The sequence below is a fragment of the Melopsittacus undulatus genome, chromosome 10 (genome assembly GCF_012275295.1).
Source record: "Melopsittacus undulatus isolate bMelUnd1 chromosome 10, bMelUnd1.mat.Z, whole genome shotgun sequence".
Lineage (NCBI taxonomy): Eukaryota > Metazoa > Chordata > Aves > Psittaciformes > Psittaculidae > Melopsittacus > Melopsittacus undulatus.
In genome coordinates this window covers 10,458,591-10,477,192 of record NC_047536.1, presented here as the reverse complement: position 1 = coordinate 10,477,192, position 18,602 = coordinate 10,458,591, and the positions used below count along the sequence as shown (strand labels likewise).

Here is an 18,602-nt window from a genome sequence, read left to right as displayed (position 1 = left end):
TTCTCTAAAATTGCTATTGATCTGAGCTTCCCACACCTCTTTTTGAACACATAACAAGGTCTTACTAGAGCAAGAACAACAGTTGCAAGGTTTGAAACTGAAATTCAACTTGATGTACACTGAAAAGCTGAGACAGTTACAGAAGCCAGACAGTTATTTTTTTGAGATCCCAAGTAAATCACATTTTTGGGTTTGATTTTGCAGAAAACAACACGACAAGAGACTGTGGCACCGGATCTGGAAGCTGATGACTCACAGAAAGAGACTGAACTGAATAAATCCACTCATTCAACTGACTGAACTGTTGTCACTTATACAGAACCTAATTGGCTCTTTAACGGCCTCTCTGAGCATATCCTTTTCTGTAATATGACCGATTATGCCATCAGAATTTATTGTTTATAGACAAACTTACACAACAGTCAGGAGCCTAACCTTTTTATAGATGTCTTTTAAGAGACATTTGCTTCCCCTTTCTCAGATACGTGCACATTGAGATGAATAATTGCAGACAATAACAGGTCCTGATCTTTTATGTACTGCAGCAGCTCTTATAGCTGCTGATTTCTTTTTTCCTTATAGGTTTCACAATAAAGGCCAGTGATGCAGCAGACATCTGAAGTTAACTTAGCATATTGCAGAGCTAAGGGTTTAACCCCACTGAACTATTACTGCCATATGTTCCATTTCTTTCAGGGAATTTCCCAATGGGAAAGAACTCAGACAATGTGAAGAAAAAACATCCAGTATCATTTGCCCTACAGCTTCTTACTGTTTATTTCTGGTACTTTTCCCCTCCTCACATGATAATCGCCTTATTGTAGAGGAGCATGCTGCAGATGTGGGAGCGAAAGGGACTTGATTTAAAATCTGCAGCTTGAGAGTAAACTGAAATGCTTCTGAAAATGGTGGAATTGCAAAAAGCAGATTAGGATCCCCAAACACCAGCAAGACAGAGCAGAGCCTCGACAGTCATACACAAAAACCTGATTCTAATAGTTTCCTCCCGTGTACCTCAGCCAGTTGAGGACAGATTTGCAAGCTCTGGGTTTCCCCCAAGCAGGAGTTCCTGCACTCAACCCAGCGCCAATGTGACAGACACAGACATTTCAATCTTCTAGGGTAAGGCTGATGTTTGCAACGAGGGATCGGGGATCTGAGCCTTTATGTCTCAGTGAGGCATTCCCACACCGCAATTCACCTCTACATCCTATGGAAGTGGGTTAAAAACTCAGGCTTCTGTAATTCAGGATCAGTTTGCCTGACACCAGCTGTGCCTGAGCTACTCACAAGCCCATGTTCTGAATCATTTTCTTATCTATTTGCACATAATACAGAATCATGTTTCTACGGTTTAGCTGGAAATCAATCAAATAAAAATTATGAAAAAAAGATTTGTAAAGGGATTGAGGAAAGGTTACTTTGAAATTACGTTTCAAATTCAGTTCTGAGAGGATTTGGTTATCAAATCCCAGACTCATAACTCACCCTCACGAAGCACACCATTCATTTCCTAGTCAAACAGGATTTGATTCATCTCGTATATAAGAAAAGGAACGGCACAATAACCCCTGCACAAAGCCTGACCCCAGCACAGACAGTGTGGGGTGCTCGGGCTCTCTCCAGCCACAGCAGGCCCCGGCACAGGCTCTGGCCAGCACAAGGTGATCACTGACCTCTCCATCGCTGTCAGATATAACAATGAATGCATCCACAAAGCTGCGCTTCTTCTTGGTGTTGGCTGAGTTCCTCTTATCTTCCTCCTCTTCCTCCCCATCCTGGCCTCGAGAGTCCAGGCCCTCTGTGGGCTTCTTCCTCCTCGGCATCCTTCACTCTGAAAGAGAGGGAAGGATTAAAAGCCATTTGTTTCCTTCTGATTTAGATTTCCCCTAACAGCCATCCTTTTTTTTTTCCCCACTATTTTTAGTCAAAATGCTGCAGGCATCAGAACCTTTATTACAAAGCATGGTGGATTTAGTGTTACTGGGAGCCACATGTACAAATCACCACTCATCTAGTTAAGAATTCTTTATTACAGCTGATTGCTAAAAAGGAGTTTCAGGGGAACAGCAACACAGAAGCCACTCTGAATGCCCTCACTCCAGAGTAATGAGGCTTTCTTCTTAAAACTCATCAGCAAACTCCTCCAAAGCACTGCTTCACAGCAGGTCTGCTGCCCTTCAACACAATCCCAAACATCCCCTTCTCAGCCCCACACCTTCATTATTCTGGTGCAGAACAAACCAGGCTGTGGCTGCGGATCAAGCTGGAATCTGTGTGCCAGAACAAGAAGCCACCACAGCAGAGCCATTTGTCAGCTTTTATATTCAACAAAACAAGGGGGAAAGGCACGTTCTTCAAAGGAAGCTGTTTTGCTGTCAGCACAGCAGCTCAGAGGAAGGCTGCATCAGCACTACAAAAAGGGAAAATGCAGGCGATGGCAGTAGGCAGGTTGGAAATAAAACAAAAGGTTTATGTTGCAGCCTGGATTTCTCAATGAGCATCAGGCTCCGGAAGTCCTCTGCACAGACATGCCCAAACCATTTGTATTAGAGAAGGCACTTGACAAGCAGCGAGGAACCTGCTGAGCATTATTAGTGCAAACCTGAGTGCTCTATGAGCAGCACAATTGAGGGCAGGTGCCCACACAATGCAAGCTAGCACTTCAGTGTCTCCTTTCCTTGCCAGCCCAGACTGCTGGAGAGAGATGCACAGCAAGTGTTAGCTGCTGCGATCAAAAGGACTCAGACGAGAGGATCAGGAAGAGATCTCGGTGAAGGAGAGCAGCGGGACAGCACACACAGTGAAACCACCCTTTCTTTCCCTTCTGTGTTTGCTGTTCGCCAAACAACCCGACAACAACATTTGGCGCTTCCTGGACTGTGATGTAGAAGAGGCTCGCAAAGCAGGCTGAGCACGATCAGCTCTGTTGAAGTTAGAATTCAACATGTGTGGAGTGGTTAAGCAACAAGCCCCTCGTGTTACACACCAGAGAACAGCAGAGCTGGGAATGTAAGTCAGCTTGGCTGGTTCCCAGACCAGTGTCCTTCCACAGGCTCATTCTGCCTTCCTTCAAGATCCCTGAAATAGCTCAAATGTGCCGCTTAGATCTAAAATAAGAGTAGGAGAAGATACAAAAAGGACCCTAGGTTACCCAATATAGAGCCAAACCCTTCTCTGTAACACCACAAAATTGCAAACAGCCGCTTTGTGTTGAAATGCTAATGGAGAAGCTCAGAATCCCCATCAGCGCCAGGAAGAGCAGTGCACTGCTCCACCTACAGTCCGAGGCAGCAAGGTGAGGCTGAGAGAGGAATGCACACATTCCCTCCCTACTATCTGCAGCGTCCAGAAGCTCTTGTAGCCCCTCAGCCTCCCTTCCTCGGCAAACACATGCACACACATGCCTAGAGACAAAAGATGATTATCCTGGTGAGTCACGATCTGCACTGAAGGCTTGTTGAGCCCTCTGAAGATGGAATACTGTACAAATGGCATGCACAGCACCAGAAACGACTGCAAGGACCACTGCAGTCCACAAACGTTTCTCTGTTTAGGAAAGGCAAATAAAACAAGTGCTGCTTTCAAAAGAACAATGGCTCTTGCTAAACAAAGCTGCTCTGCTCCAGCCGGGCCCAACTCGGCTCCTGTTGGAATATCCTCATTACACTTCATCCATTTTTTATCTTTTGCTCCAAATGGCCTCTTTGCCCTGTGCCCAGAGAGATGAGCTGAGCCTCACCCCACACTGCTGAGACCTGCCCCACAGAGGGTGTCTGTGGCAGAGGGGAACACTCCTTTATCAGGAGGAAACCACCTACACAGACGGTTTAGCACAGTGATGGGGAGCGAGGCCTGTGCCTCCGGTGCATGAGCCCACACAGGCTCACCCTGGTTTTGAAGCGCCAGCCTGGAAACCTCTTCACCACCAAAACAAAAGCATGTGCCATGCTGCCTTGTTTTTAAAATCCATGCTGGTATCACCAGCTCTCCTCTGACTCCACGATGCATCTTCAGCTTCATGCACTATCAAGCTAAATAAGAGATCACTGAGAAATATCAGCTGGAGTTTTGATGAGTCACCTACCTTCAACATTTAAAGGGAAGGGAGGGAAAAAAAAGAGATGTAAGAGATGTAACCACACAACTCCCACAACACTGCTGAAAACGAAGGGACTTGTGGCAAAGAGTTTCTGTAAATGTAACTAAGGGAACAAGACAAATAAGAGATCACTTGTAGCTGCGCTAGTCTGAGGCTATGAGTAGGAGAGCGAGATAATAGCTTTTATTAGACAAGCTGGTACAGCTGAGGGAAGAAAACATGCATCAGAGCACCCCCCCCCCTCTTCAGGTAGGGAAGTTAACCTGCATTTTGCTTTTAGCACCCTGGGAAAGGACAGTTGCTTGTACCCAAGGTGATGACACCTGCTTTCAGGCTCAGCAAAACCAGACTGGGTTATCTAAAACCACCTTTGCAGCTTTGCTCACAAAATCTTTTTGCAGTTATCCAGGTTTTTTCCAACTCTGAATTTCAACAGAACGTCTTTGTAAAAGCTGACAGCAAAGGTGACCTCCTGACAAGGGACTCGCACATGCCACGCTTCTCCAGGCACATTTTTAGGGATATCCTTGAAGATCCCCAACTTGTGATTATTTGTCATTTTCCCCTCTCATCTATCATTTTGATGAATCAGAAAGCAATTACCGACAGAATAATTCTAAATCTTGACACTGCAGCTACAGACCTGCCAAGCTGTGACAGCTTGAAAAATGCTTGAAAATGAAGCCAAAAATGAATGACTCTCATCCCCGGATGAGTTCCTGAGCCGTTGGAGACACAGGCTGTCGCTTTGTAAACAACTCCCCCCACCTCAGGAAGAGGAGGCTCCATGCTCAGGCAGGTCAGCACCACATCCCTCAATTCAAATATCATCCCCGGACCCCCAGCTCAACCCGTCACGCAGCACCCAGCTGACGCTCTGCAACCAGCAAGATATAAGGGCTCAATGCGCCTGGGGGAGAGGAGTTGTTTACAGGATTTATCCCTTTATAGAGCTGGGTCTTCACAAGAAGGGACTACAAAGGCCACACGGGTCCATCTGCAAATGCCACTGAGCTCTCAGGAGATACAAACTGCCCAAAGTGAGTCCCGCACACAGCACCTCTCCTCCTCCAAGGGCAGGCCCTGCATGGCAGGGGGAGAGCAGCCCTCTCCCCAGCACCCACCTGAGGTCCTCAAGTCCCCAACCTGCTGCTTTTGGGCATGGAGGGCTCTGCACGGAGGCTGACAAGGACAGGGTCGGGGCTACTCAACAAGCATCACCCTAAAGAGGAAGCATGGGAGATCCCAGACAGGATGGGGGATCAGTTCGGAAGAAGGGGATCAGCCACAAGGAGCATGCTGGGGCTACCCCAGGAGGGGCAGGGGGGGCAGAGAGCCGCCCACAGCGCCGAACATGGGGGATGTAGCAGGGGATGTGGCCAGGGCAGAGCCGGGGGGTCGGGTCTGGGGAGCCCTCCCGAGGGTAGAGCCCCATGAGGGGTCCCAGAATGTCCCCAGAGGAAGGGGCGCAAAACCAGGGACCCTTCCAGGGCAAAGGCCTGGGAGCAGCCCCCGAGGGGAATGATACCGGGTGTCCCCTCCAGGGAAAGGCTGTCGCTGGTGGCCGGTCCCCGAGCACCGGGACGGAGGCCATGGGTGTGCCTCGGGGGTCAGACCCGGAGCAGCGCCACGGGAAAGGGACAGGGCACGGCCCCGGGGGAAGAGAAGGCCCCGAGCGGGGAGAGGGGATCGGCGCCCGGCCGCGGGAGCCCCGCGGCGGATGGGCCCCAGGCGAGCCCCGGGGCAGCGGGCCCGGCGCGGAGCGGCAGGCCCCGCAGGGCACAGGTACTCACCGGGACCGGGCCTCCCGCGGGCCGGCGCCCAGCCCTCGCCGGGCCACCCCACCGCGCCGGCCCCGGTCGGCGGGTCCCTCACCCGAGCTCAAGTTGGCGGCGGAGGCCTCATTGCCCTCACCCAATATGGCAGCGGCAGCTTCGCGCTACGTCACGTGGCCGCCGCGGCGGTGAAGCGGGAGGCGCCATGCTGCTGGCGGGCAGGTGGTGGGACCGGCGCGGACGGGGATCGCGGCCCCTTGTCCCGGGGTGTGCAGGGACGTGCCGGGGCTGCCGCCATTTCCTCATCCCGGTACTGGGTGCCGCAGACAGGGCTGTGGGGGCTGGTTTCCAGGGACGGGGCCAGCACGGTGGCGAGGAGCACCTTCAGCCCTCAATCTCCGAAACCTGAGTGCCTCACAAGCCACCGTCACCGCAGCAACCGGCTGCTCCGCTGACCCGCCCGCACAGGCGGGGTGCCGTCGGCCCCGGCCACCCTGCCCATAACCAACATGGCCTCTGCCGCCTCCCCCCCACAGTCTCGCGGGAGGACCCCCCGCTGTTGCTAAGTGCAGGGAGCTGGCTGTTCTCGCGAGAGCTGCGGGAGGCGGTGGTGGCGGCGATGGCGGACGGGGCGGGTAGCAACGGGGACGCCGCGGGGCTGCCGGTGGGCAAGGAGGCGGGTGAGGAGCCGGGGAACGAGGCGGTGGGGTTGGCGGTGTGCGGCCTGCCCGGGCTGCTGACGGCCTGGCTGGGCGCGGTGTGTGTGTGTGTCCCGCAGTGGAGCGCCTGATCCGGGAGAACGGGCACATCTTCACGGAGGCGCAGTGCAAGGTGTGCAGCGCGCTGCTCATCTCCGAGTCCCAGAGGCTGGCTCACTACCAGGTAGGGAGCGGGGGCCGCCGCCTGCCGCCGCCGGGCACCGCGGGGCGCTGAGCAGCGGGCGGGCCGCTCTCTGTCTGCTTTCCGCAGAGCAAGAAGCACGCCAACAAGGTGAGGCGGTACCTGTCCATCCACGGCGGGGAGGAGCGCGGCCCCGGTAAGAAGATGAAGCTGGATGCGAAGCAGGTGAGGGGATAGAGCTGAAATACGTGGGACCTGCTGGGCTAGAGGCTCTTGTGCGGCCCTGGCACTTTTATAGGGTGGATTTAGGTGAGATTTTAGGCAGAAGTTCTACTCTGTGAGGGTGCTGAGGCACTGGCAAATGGTGTCCAGAGAAGCTGTAGCTGCCCCATCCCTGGCAGTGTTCAAGGCCAAGCTGGATGGGGCTTGGAGCAAGCTGCTCTAGTGGAAGGTGTCCCTGCCCGTGGCAGGAGGGTTGGAACTGGATGAGCTTTGAGGTCCTTTCCAGCCCAAACCCTCTTATGAGTATGAAAACACTCTTGGAAAGGAACCTGTGATAAGTGGAGAGCTTGATGGTAGGTGTGTTGCTGGGCCTTGTTCTAGAGAGCACAGTTCTTGCTGCCCTTCCCATTTAAATAGCTTCTGCGAGTATGTTTCCCCAACTAAACAAACACATGTTGCCTTTTATTGATAGTCTTGCTCAAAAGGGCAGGGAAGAGCTGAATGGGAGCAGCAGCTTGTCAGGAGTGTCATTGCATAACCTTTACTATCACGAGAGCACGTTGGGTTGACCGCTGACTGGGACTCTCATTCCTGAGCTATCTGGTTTATACTTATATAGGTTTCCTTGGCCAGTATCTGGAGCCTGTCGGTCAGTAAAGGCACCACGTTCCACTTGGCCATCTGTCTGCCCCGTGACTCATTTGGGAAACAGATTCTACTTCTATGATTGCTTCAGCTTTAATCCCTAACTCCCCAACATTTGCAGGCCAGGGGGGGTAGGGGGTGGAATAAAAGCAGATGCCTTCTCACATAGTGTTAGGCTTAGAAATGACTGCTGCTGCCTGCTCGGCCGGCATCGTGTTGCAGATGACCCAGCTGATAGCGGTGTTTGTGTTGCTCAGTTCACACCTCACAGAGTAAAAGGCTGCCTGTTCCAATTCTAGCAGACACAAAATTAACCTTATCCTTAATCCATCCTGCTCAGTCGTGCTTCTTTAACTTAACACGGGTGTCTCCAATTACCTTGTTTATTTAGGCCCCCAAACCTTAGTGTTTCTTCTTAGCACAAGAAGGTTGGATGAGGTGACCTGCAGAGATCCCTCCCAACCTCAGCCCCTCTGCGGTTCTGTGTGCACAGGATAGCAAGCAAGAAGGCAGCAACGGGGAAGACAGGAACAAGTGTTGTCCCATCTGCAACATGACCTTCTCCTCGCCAGCAGTGGCAACATCTCATTACTTGGGCAAGACTCATGCCAAGAACATGAAGCAGCAGTCCCCCAGACTGGAAGGTATGACTGTCTGCAGCACCTGCAGATTGTACTGAGAGGCTGTTCAAGCCATATGAAAGTCAAGAGGTTCATTGGTCCTCAAGTGTAAGCTCTTGTGAGGATGTGTGCACTCTTTACTGTGAAGCAGAGCAAGCCAGAAACTTGGCCTCTCAGAAGCCTGTTTGGTGGGCTGGCATTGGCAGAACCTTGTGTGTTGTTTTGTGTTGCTTTTTTTAGGAGAAATGCAGCTTGTGGTAGTGTTGTACCCATCCCTGTGTGTAGAAATGTTTGTCACAGCTTACAGTGCTCACTAAAAGCTTACAGGGACTGAAATAATGGGTGAAACTTGGATACAGCAAACTCATCAGGGCTGCTCAGCTACAAAGATGGAGCCTCTGGAGTTCAAGAGTTTGTGAGCTGCAGATAGCTGGGGACTGGGAGAGTGTAACTGGAAACATCAGTATGTGCTTGTCCTGACCTTGTGTTTTTCCCACGGCACCTACCGCTGGCTGCTCTCGTGATGTGAGACAGTCCAGGCAGACCTCGGGGCTGACCCAGTGCAGCTGCCTGTGTGCCTCAGACAGCAGAGCCCAGAGGGTTGGGGGGGAGACCAGCTGTCCAGGGCAGGAAGTCAGCCAAGAGCTTGGGGTGCTGTAGCTGCTCAGGATGGAGAAAGAGCACAGCCTTTGAGTGCACCTGAGGGTAGCAGCTTGTGCTAGCTCTGAGCTGGGATCTTCCAGGCAGATGCTGTCCCAGGGTGTCTTCATGGCTTTGCTTTGTGTTGCACAGCGAAGCCACCTCTGGGGTCAGGGTGGCCCATGGGAATGAGCAGAGCCTTCAGGAAGGGAAGGATGTACATGAGCAGCCTGGTGCATACCTTCCATTTTGGCATGAGTGGAGCTCTCTGATCCTTAGAAGATTCCTTGCTCAGGTCTTTGTCACCTCGTAATGAGAGGGTGCAGGTTTCTCCATCAGACAGAAGGGCTGCTTCTCCATGCCAGACCTGGCCCATTCATGCTATTTCTCAGGCAAGACTCCTTGTGGTTCAGGATCAAGTCCTGCAGCTGCACCATGTTTCCCAAAACATTCTTGTCTTTGTTACACAGTTACTGGTACCTGTATTCTAGCTGGGTGGTGGTAAGAGAAGGTGAAAGCTCCTTCATATTGAGGGTTTCTTGAATATAGTCATGCTTGTGTTAAGGAGAAATATGCAAATCTGTTGGGTTTTTTTTGACCCTAGATGTTTTCCTGACCTACTCTTGTCTTACCACACACCATTCAGTTTTGCAGTGTTAAGGGAAGAGGTGAATATATCTAGATGTCTTACATTCTCTGTCTGGGTTTGGGTTTTAGGTACAGTGGGCTATTTTTTTTTAATGTGGGTTTTAGGGAAATAATGTGACTGTTCTTTACCTCTGAGTTCTGTGACTGACCAGGAGCTTGGATTCACCCTACAGAAGCAGTGCCCCCACTGAAACATCCTGCCACACTCCCCACCTCTACTGCGTCTTCTAACGAAGAGAACAAGGACATTACTGACCCAGACAAGTTCTGTAGCCTCTGCCATGCCACTTTCAACAACCCCCTTATGGCAAAACAGCATTATGTAGGCAAGAAGCACAGAAAGCAAGAGACCAAACACAAGCTGATGGCACACTATGGCCGAACCCCTGATGCATCGGCATCGTCCTTCATGGGTGAGTTCTCAGCAGGCAGGGAATAAATAGCCGAATAGCTGGAGAGCAGCAGTATGTGTCTGACAGGTCTTTGGATGAGAGTCTGTGTGGAGGGAGCAGGGGAGAATTGCTTATGATGAGGATCTTGATTATATGCCCTAAGATTGATTTGGTTGATGTTCTAACCCCCTGGCAGCAGGAGAGGTTTTAGATTGTAGCTATTCATGACAAGCTTTGCACTGTATTTTGCAATGTTGTCTAATCAGGGATGTGTCCTTTTTATTTTTTGTTCGGATAATCCAGGGATTTTGGCCAGTGCTGTTTCCAGCTAGGTGATTGCGTCCAAAATGGAGAGATAAAAGTGGCATTTGATGCTTCAAAAAACATCTTTGGAGAGGACTTAGGAAGGATGGAAGAAATAGGTTTAACTGCACCTGCTGCTTCAAAGCACATGAAAGCCAGAGAGATTTCTCCCTGGATGCTTTTCTGCCTCTGTGTGGGCACTTCATCTGATGAACTAATGCAACTCTCTCTGCAGCAAGCAGGAATGTGGGGGAAAAAATAAGAAAGAGCTATTAAGGAGGAACTTTAGGCAGACAGCTAAAACTCATTTGGTTTATGATCTGCTGCTTATGAGCACTTCTACACAATGAAGGCCCTTAGAGTCCAGTAAAAGCATTAGGAGCTCACAGTAAACTCCCTTGTTTCTCCCAGCAGCCTTCTGTTGGGCCAAGAAGTCTAGTACCTGCTGGAGGCTTGAAGTAAATAATAAGCAGACAAATCATCTTTAAATCTTCTTTGAGGGCTTTGTTCTCTGTTGTAAAAACCCACACAAGCAGAAGATTAATTATTCTAATTCTTTTCAGGCCACCTTTAGATACCGGTAGCACTTATGAGAAATGAGGCTCAATTATCCAAGTAATATTCCTTCCCACCTCATGTAGTCATGTGGGAGATGGAAGGTGCTCGCTCTCCAGCAGTACCCATCTGCTCTTTACCTAATTAGTGAGCTCTGATGAATGGTTCCAGTCAGCGTGAGTCAGGTGCTGACGGTGGCAGAGCCGCAGCCTGGGCAGGTGGGCAGTGTCCTCACCTGCCTGATGGATGTGTCCCATCAAGCACCAGTAGAGCCCCAGTACTTGAGGATGCAGCTCCCATGGAGCTTGGGCCATTCAGGAGAGATTTTGGAGTCAGGGGCTGTTTGGATGTGATGGGCTGCAGTTAGAGGTGTTCTGCTCTCTCTGCCCATCTCTGTGTCCTAACAGCTATGCCTGTCCCTAAACTCCTCTCTGCTGGGGCCTGTCTGGCAGCAGGTAAAGATGTGTTCTTTGCAGTGCAACACCAAGGTATTTGTCTGCTTAAAGCTCCGCTAGGAACTGCCTGTTTGGGGTGCAGGGGGACAGTTTAGACAACTCTGTGCACACTGTTGTTTGCCAGGTTCACAACAGAGAGATCCTGACTCGATCGTGCAGGGCAGCAGACATGAGGGCTGTAACAGCTCCTCTGGCCTTTCCTGCCCAAGTCCATCTCTGTTTTGAGAGCTGGATGCCTCACTAGAGTCTCAAACCTTCCTGAGGTGTAGCAGACAAGTAGGGAAATGTCTGCTACATCCTGTGCTGTGCTTCTCACTCAGTGATTATGCTGCTCTGCACCCCTGGGGTGAGTCTGCTCTTTTACCTTAAGGAACTGTTTTACTTGCAAGACAGGCAAGAGCCCTTCCCCAGCGAGCCCAAATACAGGAGCACTTAATGTCTTGAGGACAGCTGCCAGGATTTTCCCCTGTTACAGACTCCTGTGCTGAGCTTGCTGCCATGCTTGCCTGGTTGGTATCTGTGACCTCCTGAACTTTAATTCCAGCTGGAGTTGTCATGTTACACAAAACCATTGATCTGTCTGGTACTACTATTGTTGGAAACCTTCTTTTTTTTTGGCAGTTAACTGATACTCTGAGTGTAACCAAACTGCTTGAGGAGAGAGCTTAATATTCTCAGTTGGCACCTGAGCAAGGCTTAGCAGAATGCTGCACTGTGGAGCTGGACATTGTGTGTAATCTCTGGCTGCTTGTTTTTATTGAAACACTACAAGCTTACAAATTATCTTCCTCCTTTTCTGTTTATGAGATGTACAGGTCACAACGAGTGGGAATTTGGGAGATAAATGTTGTTGCAGTGTATCATCAGAGTTGGTGTAATGCTGAGACTTTTACTGTGTCTGATACTCTAAAGTGTTTGTAGGAAATGTGTCTTTGCTTTTATAGATAAACAAATCCATGTTCTGACCAGGAAAGCATTTGTGGCTTAGGGATTCTCTCACAGTGACTGACGGTGAGGTGGGGTAATGGGATTCAGTGACCTCCCCATCTAGTCAGGCTCTTGATTTGCTCTTTGTCTTTGTTTAGCAGTTTAACACATCAGGTGATTGATTATCTCACTTGTTTCTAACTCGAGCACCAAGTTGTTGGCTAGCTGTGTGTGCTAATACTGCTGTCTGTTTCAGCTGGGAAGGGATACCCCTGCAGCACATGTAACATAGTACTGAACTCCATAGAGCAGTACCAAGCTCACATCAGTGGCTTCAAACACAAGAATCAGTAAGTAACCCTCTTGTCTAAGAGTGTTTCCAGCCTCGCTGTTCAAATCAGTGGCTTAAATATAACTTAAAATGCAGTTTTCAGTGCATATTTCCAGCTGACTTGTAAGCAGACCGGCAGGGTTTGTGCAAGCTTGTGCTGTTTGTCCTGAAGCCGGTTCACTTCAGCAGCTCCCTCTGCAGACAGCTCTGCGATGCTGCTGAAGTAGAAGGGCCCTGTAGTTGATTTTTGTTCTTGGTAGCTCAGCACAGTGTGCACCTTTGCAGGGAATGTGTCCAGCCTGACACCCATTAAACACGGTTTCTGTAACAACTGAGGCTTTAATTTAATTAAAGCCTGGCTCAGGGGGGATCTTTTTGCCATTCTAATCTCTCTTGGGGTTGCTCATCTTAAAATTTGGCACGTAGTCGGAACCAAGCCTATGTTCCTGAGCTTGCTGTCACAGTTGGTGAGTTAAATAATGGCATCCTTGCATGCATGATTAATAAAAAAAGAAAAATTAGGCTGCCAGATGATTAATACAAAAAATACTTGTTCTGGACACTGTCAAAGTTCAGATCTCTAATTTCAAAGCATTTGCTGAAAGAGGCTCAGTAATGAGCTTGGATTGCTTAGAGAGGAGCGTAGAAGGAAGTGGTATTGGGAAAATCGTACCAGAAGCGAGAACAGACTCCTAGCCAAATTTCCCAGAGAGGACAAGAGGAAAACTGGGATCTTTTGTTGCCTGTCTGTGGAATAAAAGCTCCATGCTTCCTTGGCCCTCTGGAGTAGTCGTTTGGAAGACACATGCTCCATCTGTCAGCCCAGGCAAGTTTTGGCTCTTGAATGGCACAACTGGATCAGTGAATAGCAAGTATCCCATTCTAGACAGATGCCACTGAGGATGTTCCCAACACACACACATACACATATATAAATGTTCCCTTTAAGGACATGGATGTTGTCTGAGTTTCTGCAGCCACACAACTCCCTTTCAGAACACTGTTTCTGGATCCAGCTTTCAGTCCTGCTGCAGGCCAGTTCCTGCAGCCAGAAGAGAGGCAGGACACTCACTCTGTAATGGAAGCTCCATAACAGTCCTCGAGCTGTGCACTAGCTAATTCTGCCATGTTAAAGGTGTCTGTTTACACACAGACACAGAGGGCAAGGATGCACTTGGAAGCTGTTTCTGGCAAGTTGTTTACTTGGCTGCAGTAGGCTGTTGCTCCACTGACAGCCATGCCTGCTGAGCAGTGATTGCAGCTGGCAGGTTTCAGAGCACTTCTGACATTGTCTCTTTTTTTCCCTTCTCTTGCTTTCGCTCCCTTCGATGTCCAGGATGCCAGGAGCAGTGTCGGTTGTTGGACCATTCCAGCCCCAGCAGTATGTCCGGGAAGAGTCAACTGCCCCAGGAGGCTACAGTTATTTCAGCCAAGACTTCTAGAGCAAGTTGCAGCACTGTTCTTGGAGTTGTTGGTGGCCCAAGAACGCACATCCTTTGCCAGCCCACAATGGTTTCATTATCCCTCTGGATAAGCAAAGCCCTACCCTCCTGTATGCACCCGTTGAGCAGAACGGGGACTGAATCTGTCAGAAAAAGGATCCAGCTGGAAGAGACTTGCTAGACAACAAATACTTCACTCCCTTAGAGTAGTTTTCATTGTGTAATTGCTTCCTGTGAAGGTGGGTGCGATGTGAGAGGAAGTGTGTACCTGGTCAAAGGAGGGTTTGGCAACAGGCTGGTGGTGGCCACCTCCTCCCTCACCAGAGCAAATAATGGATTCCTGCACCTGGAGGGCAGCATCCCGTGCTCAGAGGTGGCTTTTGCTGGAGGAGAGCTCCTCTAGACCGTAGCGAGCAGCATAGATGGGACACGGTGCAGGCTGCTTGGTTTTGTATAGGTTAAAGTAGGAAATAACCAGTGTGGCGTCTCCTTCCGAAACTCCTCCAGTCAGGTTTGTGTGCAGGGTTCCATGTGTCACTGATTGCCATCAGAGCCTTTTGCAGCCACTGGTTCTGGAGCTGGGTTATTTGGGTCTGTCTCACATGTAGTAACAACTTCTAGTGTGTAAACTGCTGCTGGTGGGAGCGCAGGGCTGTGAGAAAGGTGAGAGCTTCTGGCTTACCCCAGCCTTCTGCTCCAAGGGTTTCCACGTGGAAGGAAGTAACTGTTCAGCCTGGTTTCCTATGGAAACAGGTGTATGTGATCATTCACGGTGTGTGTCTTTACCCCCTGCAACTTAAACTCAGCCAAACTTGGCAGTGGTGGAGATCTCCAAGGTCTGAATGCAGTCAGCAGAGGAAGGTAGAGCAGGGTGGGTTCATCTCTTAATTCTGTTGGGTTCTGCATGGAAGTACAGCATTTTCCCTGCTGCTACCAAAACACTCTGGGGAAGGAGGGTTTTAAGGGAAAAGAGAGAATAAATCTAGATGCAGCAGAAGACTGTAGTATAACGTAGTCAATTCATCCACAATCTGGTAAACCTGCCTTAGTTAGTCCTTCATTAGACACTACTTGCCCAGCTCTCCTCAAAAGTTCTTACACATTTCTACCGTCCCAGAAAAGGGGTGCTCTGTATTTCAAACCCAGAAATTAAGACTGATGGTCTCTTCATGGTGCTAATGTACAAGATCTGTTAGAAAAGGCCCCTGAAGGAAGGGCAGCACCTGAGACCTGCTGTGTGTTTTGGATGAGTTCTTTAGATGCTTTGCTTTAAACTAAGGTATTGCCTGTTCTGTGCTAGCCCACCGCAAGAGTCCAGGTGGTGGGGTGCCCTCATGTTCAGTGCCAGTGCTCTTGAGTCAAGCATCCCATGTCCCAGCATGCCAGGGTGGGTGAGCCAGGCTGCTGCCTCCTGCCTGGCCCCAGCAGCTGCTGGAGGACCCTCTGGGCCCTCAGCTCACAGGTTGTGTGCCAGGGGAGCAGCTGAGCCGCGCTGGAGAGGCACTTCCCAAATCCGCTGGTCAGGTTAAGTAAGGAGAGAGTGAGCTGTTTGCTAATCCCAGTGCTTGGAGTGCCTGCCTTCCCTTCCCCACTCCAGGCTGTGCATGAGCTTTGTTTTCCTTTACCCTGCACAGAATCTGCCATCTTCCCTTAGGACAGGCTCCTGCTGGTCTGGGTTCGCCTTCCTAATGTTTTCCGGGCTTGCTCTGCTGCTGAGGCGTGACCTTAATCTCCTGCTACAGAGGGGAGTCCTTTTAAACCTTGCAAGCTGATCAGCGAGTAGAAAATTGTGATGACCTGAAGGAAACTGTGTGCCTGATAGCCCTGGATGGCCTCCAGCTCCGAACTCTGCTGCTTTGCTCTCATCCTGCTGTACCAGGGCAGGTGCCCACTAGAAGTGCTGTGCATCGACACCAAGAGGGACCCATTTCCAGCACTGCCCAGTCCGGTGTGTCACTCCTGTCTGTGTACTGACAGCTTTGCCTTCCCCTGTACACAGTGTTTATGTATCTGCTGTTTCCCTAAGGTGAAGCTCTCCAAATAGAGTGTTTATTACTACTTTTGGGTGCTGTCTCTCTGCTAGAGCCCTTCCTGGGATTTTGCCATACTTCAAAGTGAAGAACAGGATGCAGACACCTTTAAAATATTTGGGAGGGGCGGGAAGCTTGTGTTCCCATCTGCCCTCCAGGCCCTGCTGTCATCCTGTGGCACCCTGAGGTCCAGACCAAGGCAGTAAGTGCCTTCCTCTGTGCTGCTCTGGCAAGTCCTGAGGCCTTGGGCACACCACAGTCACCAAGGGAAAGGCGAGACAGTCTGGGCTGGGAGGCTGCTGGCACTTGTGCAAGCTGTTGTGCAGCTTATGCCGAAAACATCCGTGACCGATGCTGGGCTGTTCTGTGCTGCCAGAGCAGTGTGATGGCAAACACACAATGCTCTGCTGCTGTCCTGTTTGAGGGCAGCTTGCTCCATGGGCAGGCTTGGGAGGCAAGAGTACATGGGACCAGTGTCCCCAGGAGCAGTGCAGGGCCTTGTGCTGGCACCGTGGGCGGCACTGCCATCAGCAGTGTGTGTAGTGCTGGGAGGGATGGGCAGCATGCCAGCTGCTGCCAGCCTGTCCCTCGCTGACCCCTTCCCCTCCTTGCTGCAGGGCTGTGGCATGTCTGACACCTCCCAGCCCTTCCATGTGTGCAGGCGCTCACTGGGACAGGTGCCGTTGATGGTGCTGCCTGTACCCCTGGCATGTCCTCGTTGCCAGCAGCAGGGTGGCTGGCAAGCCCCTGTGCTAGGGCAGCTACAACCAGGAGCCCCTGCCAGCCATGCTGGTGGCTGCAATGCCCATGGTGGGTCCACGCCAGCCCCATCCCTGTGCTCCAAGCACACAGACCAGGTGTGTGGCAAAGTCACTGGTGTCCCCACTGATGGCTGCCCAACCTAGAATCATAGAATAGTCAGGGTTGGAAAGGACCTTACGATCATCTAGATCCAACCTTCCTGCCAATAGGCAGGGACACCTCCCACCATCCTGCTGCTGGATGGCTCTTGAAGGGACCCCAACACCCATGGGTATCCCCAGGAATGGATGGGACAGGAACGGGAGCCTTGCTGTGGGACCAGAGCCATCCCCCATGCTGGGAGAGGCTGAGGATGGAGCGTGGCCCTTGTCCCCAGAGCTGGTGAGCTGTCAGCCCCATGCCCTGCCTGGCTGTGGCCAGGGCTGTCCAGTCCCGCTCCTCCCCGCTGGGGCCTCTGCAAGCAGCACCTCGCCGAGCTGGGGCTGTACCTCCTGCGCCGGCCCCAGTCCCAGCGCCTCCAGGCTGGCAGGCACCGCGCAGGGCACAGAGCCACCGCCAGCCACGTCCCAATGGAAGCGCTGCCGGCCTCTGCCCGTGCCGCAGCCAGCTCCATGGAGCCTGCCTGGCCGAGGAGCCGCTGCTCCCCCGGGTCCTGCCTCAGCCCCGGCCGCAGCCCCAGCCGCTGCCATCCCTCGTGGCCCCGCTGGCTCCAGCAAGTAAATCAGGTGCAGATGTGGAGGCAGGGCTCGGCGCCTGCTTGCGATTAGGGGCTGGGAGCAGAGGGGTAGCCCCATTCCTGCCTCACAGCCCTCTGCTATGGGCGCATCATTCCAGGGAAGAGCCCCAGTGCCACAAGAGGGATAGGACTGGCTGGCAAAACCTCCTGCTTGCTTGCTTGGCTTGCTCGACTGTGGTGCTCAGCCCAGTGTATGGAATGTGCCACATCCCCAAGGGGAACAGTGTCCATCCTGGCTTCATGCACCCCATTCCCTGTGCCAGCTGCAGAACCAGTGCTTCCCATGAAAACCAGGATGGGCAGGGGCAGCAGGGCTGTAGCAGGGATAAGGCATGGCAGTGCCAGCCCAGCCCCAGCCCATGTGCTCTCAGCACAGCCTTCAGCACCCAGATCTGTGAGTGCTCTTGTGCTGTGCTGGGGCTTGGCCAGAGCCAGGGTCCCTGGTGTCCCTGTCCGGCAGCCCGGGTGCCAGGCCCCACGTTCTTGGCTCCCCAGAGGAAGCAGCAGATTCGTGTTCGCCAAGTTCTGCCTGGTTAAACCTTAACCGGGCCGGGCTGCTCCATTGATCCCTCCCTGCTGGAGATAAGGATGGGCAGGCAAGAGAGACCAGGGAGTGAGCACTGAGCACTGCCCCAGGCCCTGGTGCTCTCCTCCAGAGCAGGACCTGGACCCTGCAGAGCATCCTGCCTGCCCCCGCAGGTCCCTGCTGACAGGAGGACAGCAGGTTGTGGCCAGGACCAGAAGCCACCATGTGTCAAGGCCTGCAGGGCTGGATGGAGCCGTGTGTTCTGGGGCTGCCCTGACCCCTCCATGCTGAGGGGTTCACATCTCCCCAGCATGTGGCATGAGTGAGCTCAGCCTCAGTCCCCGGGCTCTGTGCGTGTACGGGGTACAGGGAGCCCCAAACAACAGCCGTTCAGGGCAGGCCAAGAGAAACTTCCAGGAGGAAAGAGCCCCCCGGGCTCCGGCCCCCCCAGGAGCCACTGTGCCACAGGTGCCACCGCAGCGGGAGTGGCGGCGAGCGCTGGGGCCGGGCACAAGGGGTGGCTGTGTTCCCGCAGCCCCGGCTGCCTTCCAAGAGCAATATTGTTGGCACCAGGCAGGCTCCCTGAGCCGGCAGCGCATACACGGGCCTTTCATGAGGGGAGCAGGGATGATTTACTGCCTGGGGGAAGGGG

At 52.1% G+C, this 18,602-nt stretch overlaps 2 protein-coding genes across 6 annotated transcripts in view; one reads left to right on the top strand and one right to left on the bottom strand.

Annotated features, from left to right (window-relative positions):
- Positions 1–6,012, bottom strand: part of UIMC1 (ubiquitin interaction motif containing 1) — a 38,395-nt gene extending 32,383 nt beyond the window's left edge. For 3 of the 5 annotated variants that reach the window (XM_034066680.1, XM_034066682.1, XM_034066683.1), the window contains exons 1-2: positions 5,896–6,012; positions 1,677–1,834 (exon numbers count right to left, since the gene is read on the bottom strand). In XM_034066680.1, the coding sequence (XP_033922571.1) occupies positions 1,677–1,826 (150 nt within the window). In that variant the 5' untranslated portion in view covers positions 1,827–1,834; positions 5,896–6,012. Of the gene's footprint in view, positions 1–1,676; positions 1,835–1,951; positions 3,575–5,226; positions 5,325–5,895 lie in introns of those variants that run through there. The other 2 variants (XM_034066681.1, XM_031047336.2) reach the window with 2 other exon arrangements.
- Positions 6,013–6,480: 468 nt separating this feature from the next.
- ZNF346 (zinc finger protein 346) lies at positions 6,481–15,954 on the top strand. Its single transcript, XM_034067065.1, has 7 exons — positions 6,481–6,557; positions 6,656–6,759; positions 6,847–6,942; positions 8,078–8,228; positions 9,665–9,904; positions 12,380–12,473; positions 13,791–15,954. The coding sequence occupies exons 1-7, from the start codon at positions 6,497–6,499 to the stop codon at positions 13,894–13,896; spliced, it is 852 nt and encodes a 283-aa protein (XP_033922956.1). The 5' UTR covers positions 6,481–6,496; the 3' UTR covers positions 13,897–15,954.
- Positions 15,955–18,602: the final 2,648 nt, after the last annotated feature.

Excerpts from the sequence above, each read along its gene's own strand:
- ZNF346 (XM_034067065.1), top strand. The coding sequence starts at position 6,497 with ATGGCGGACGGGGCGGGTAGCAACGGGGACGCCGCGGGGCTGCCGGTG. Across the intron at positions 6,558-6,655 it reads GCCGGTGGGCAAGGAGGCGG|TGGAGCGCCTGATCCGGGAG; the intron begins GTGAGGAGCCGG and ends TGTGTCCCGCAG. Across the intron at positions 9,905-12,379 it reads ATCGGCATCGTCCTTCATGG|CTGGGAAGGGATACCCCTGC; the intron begins GTGAGTTCTCAG and ends TGTCTGTTTCAG.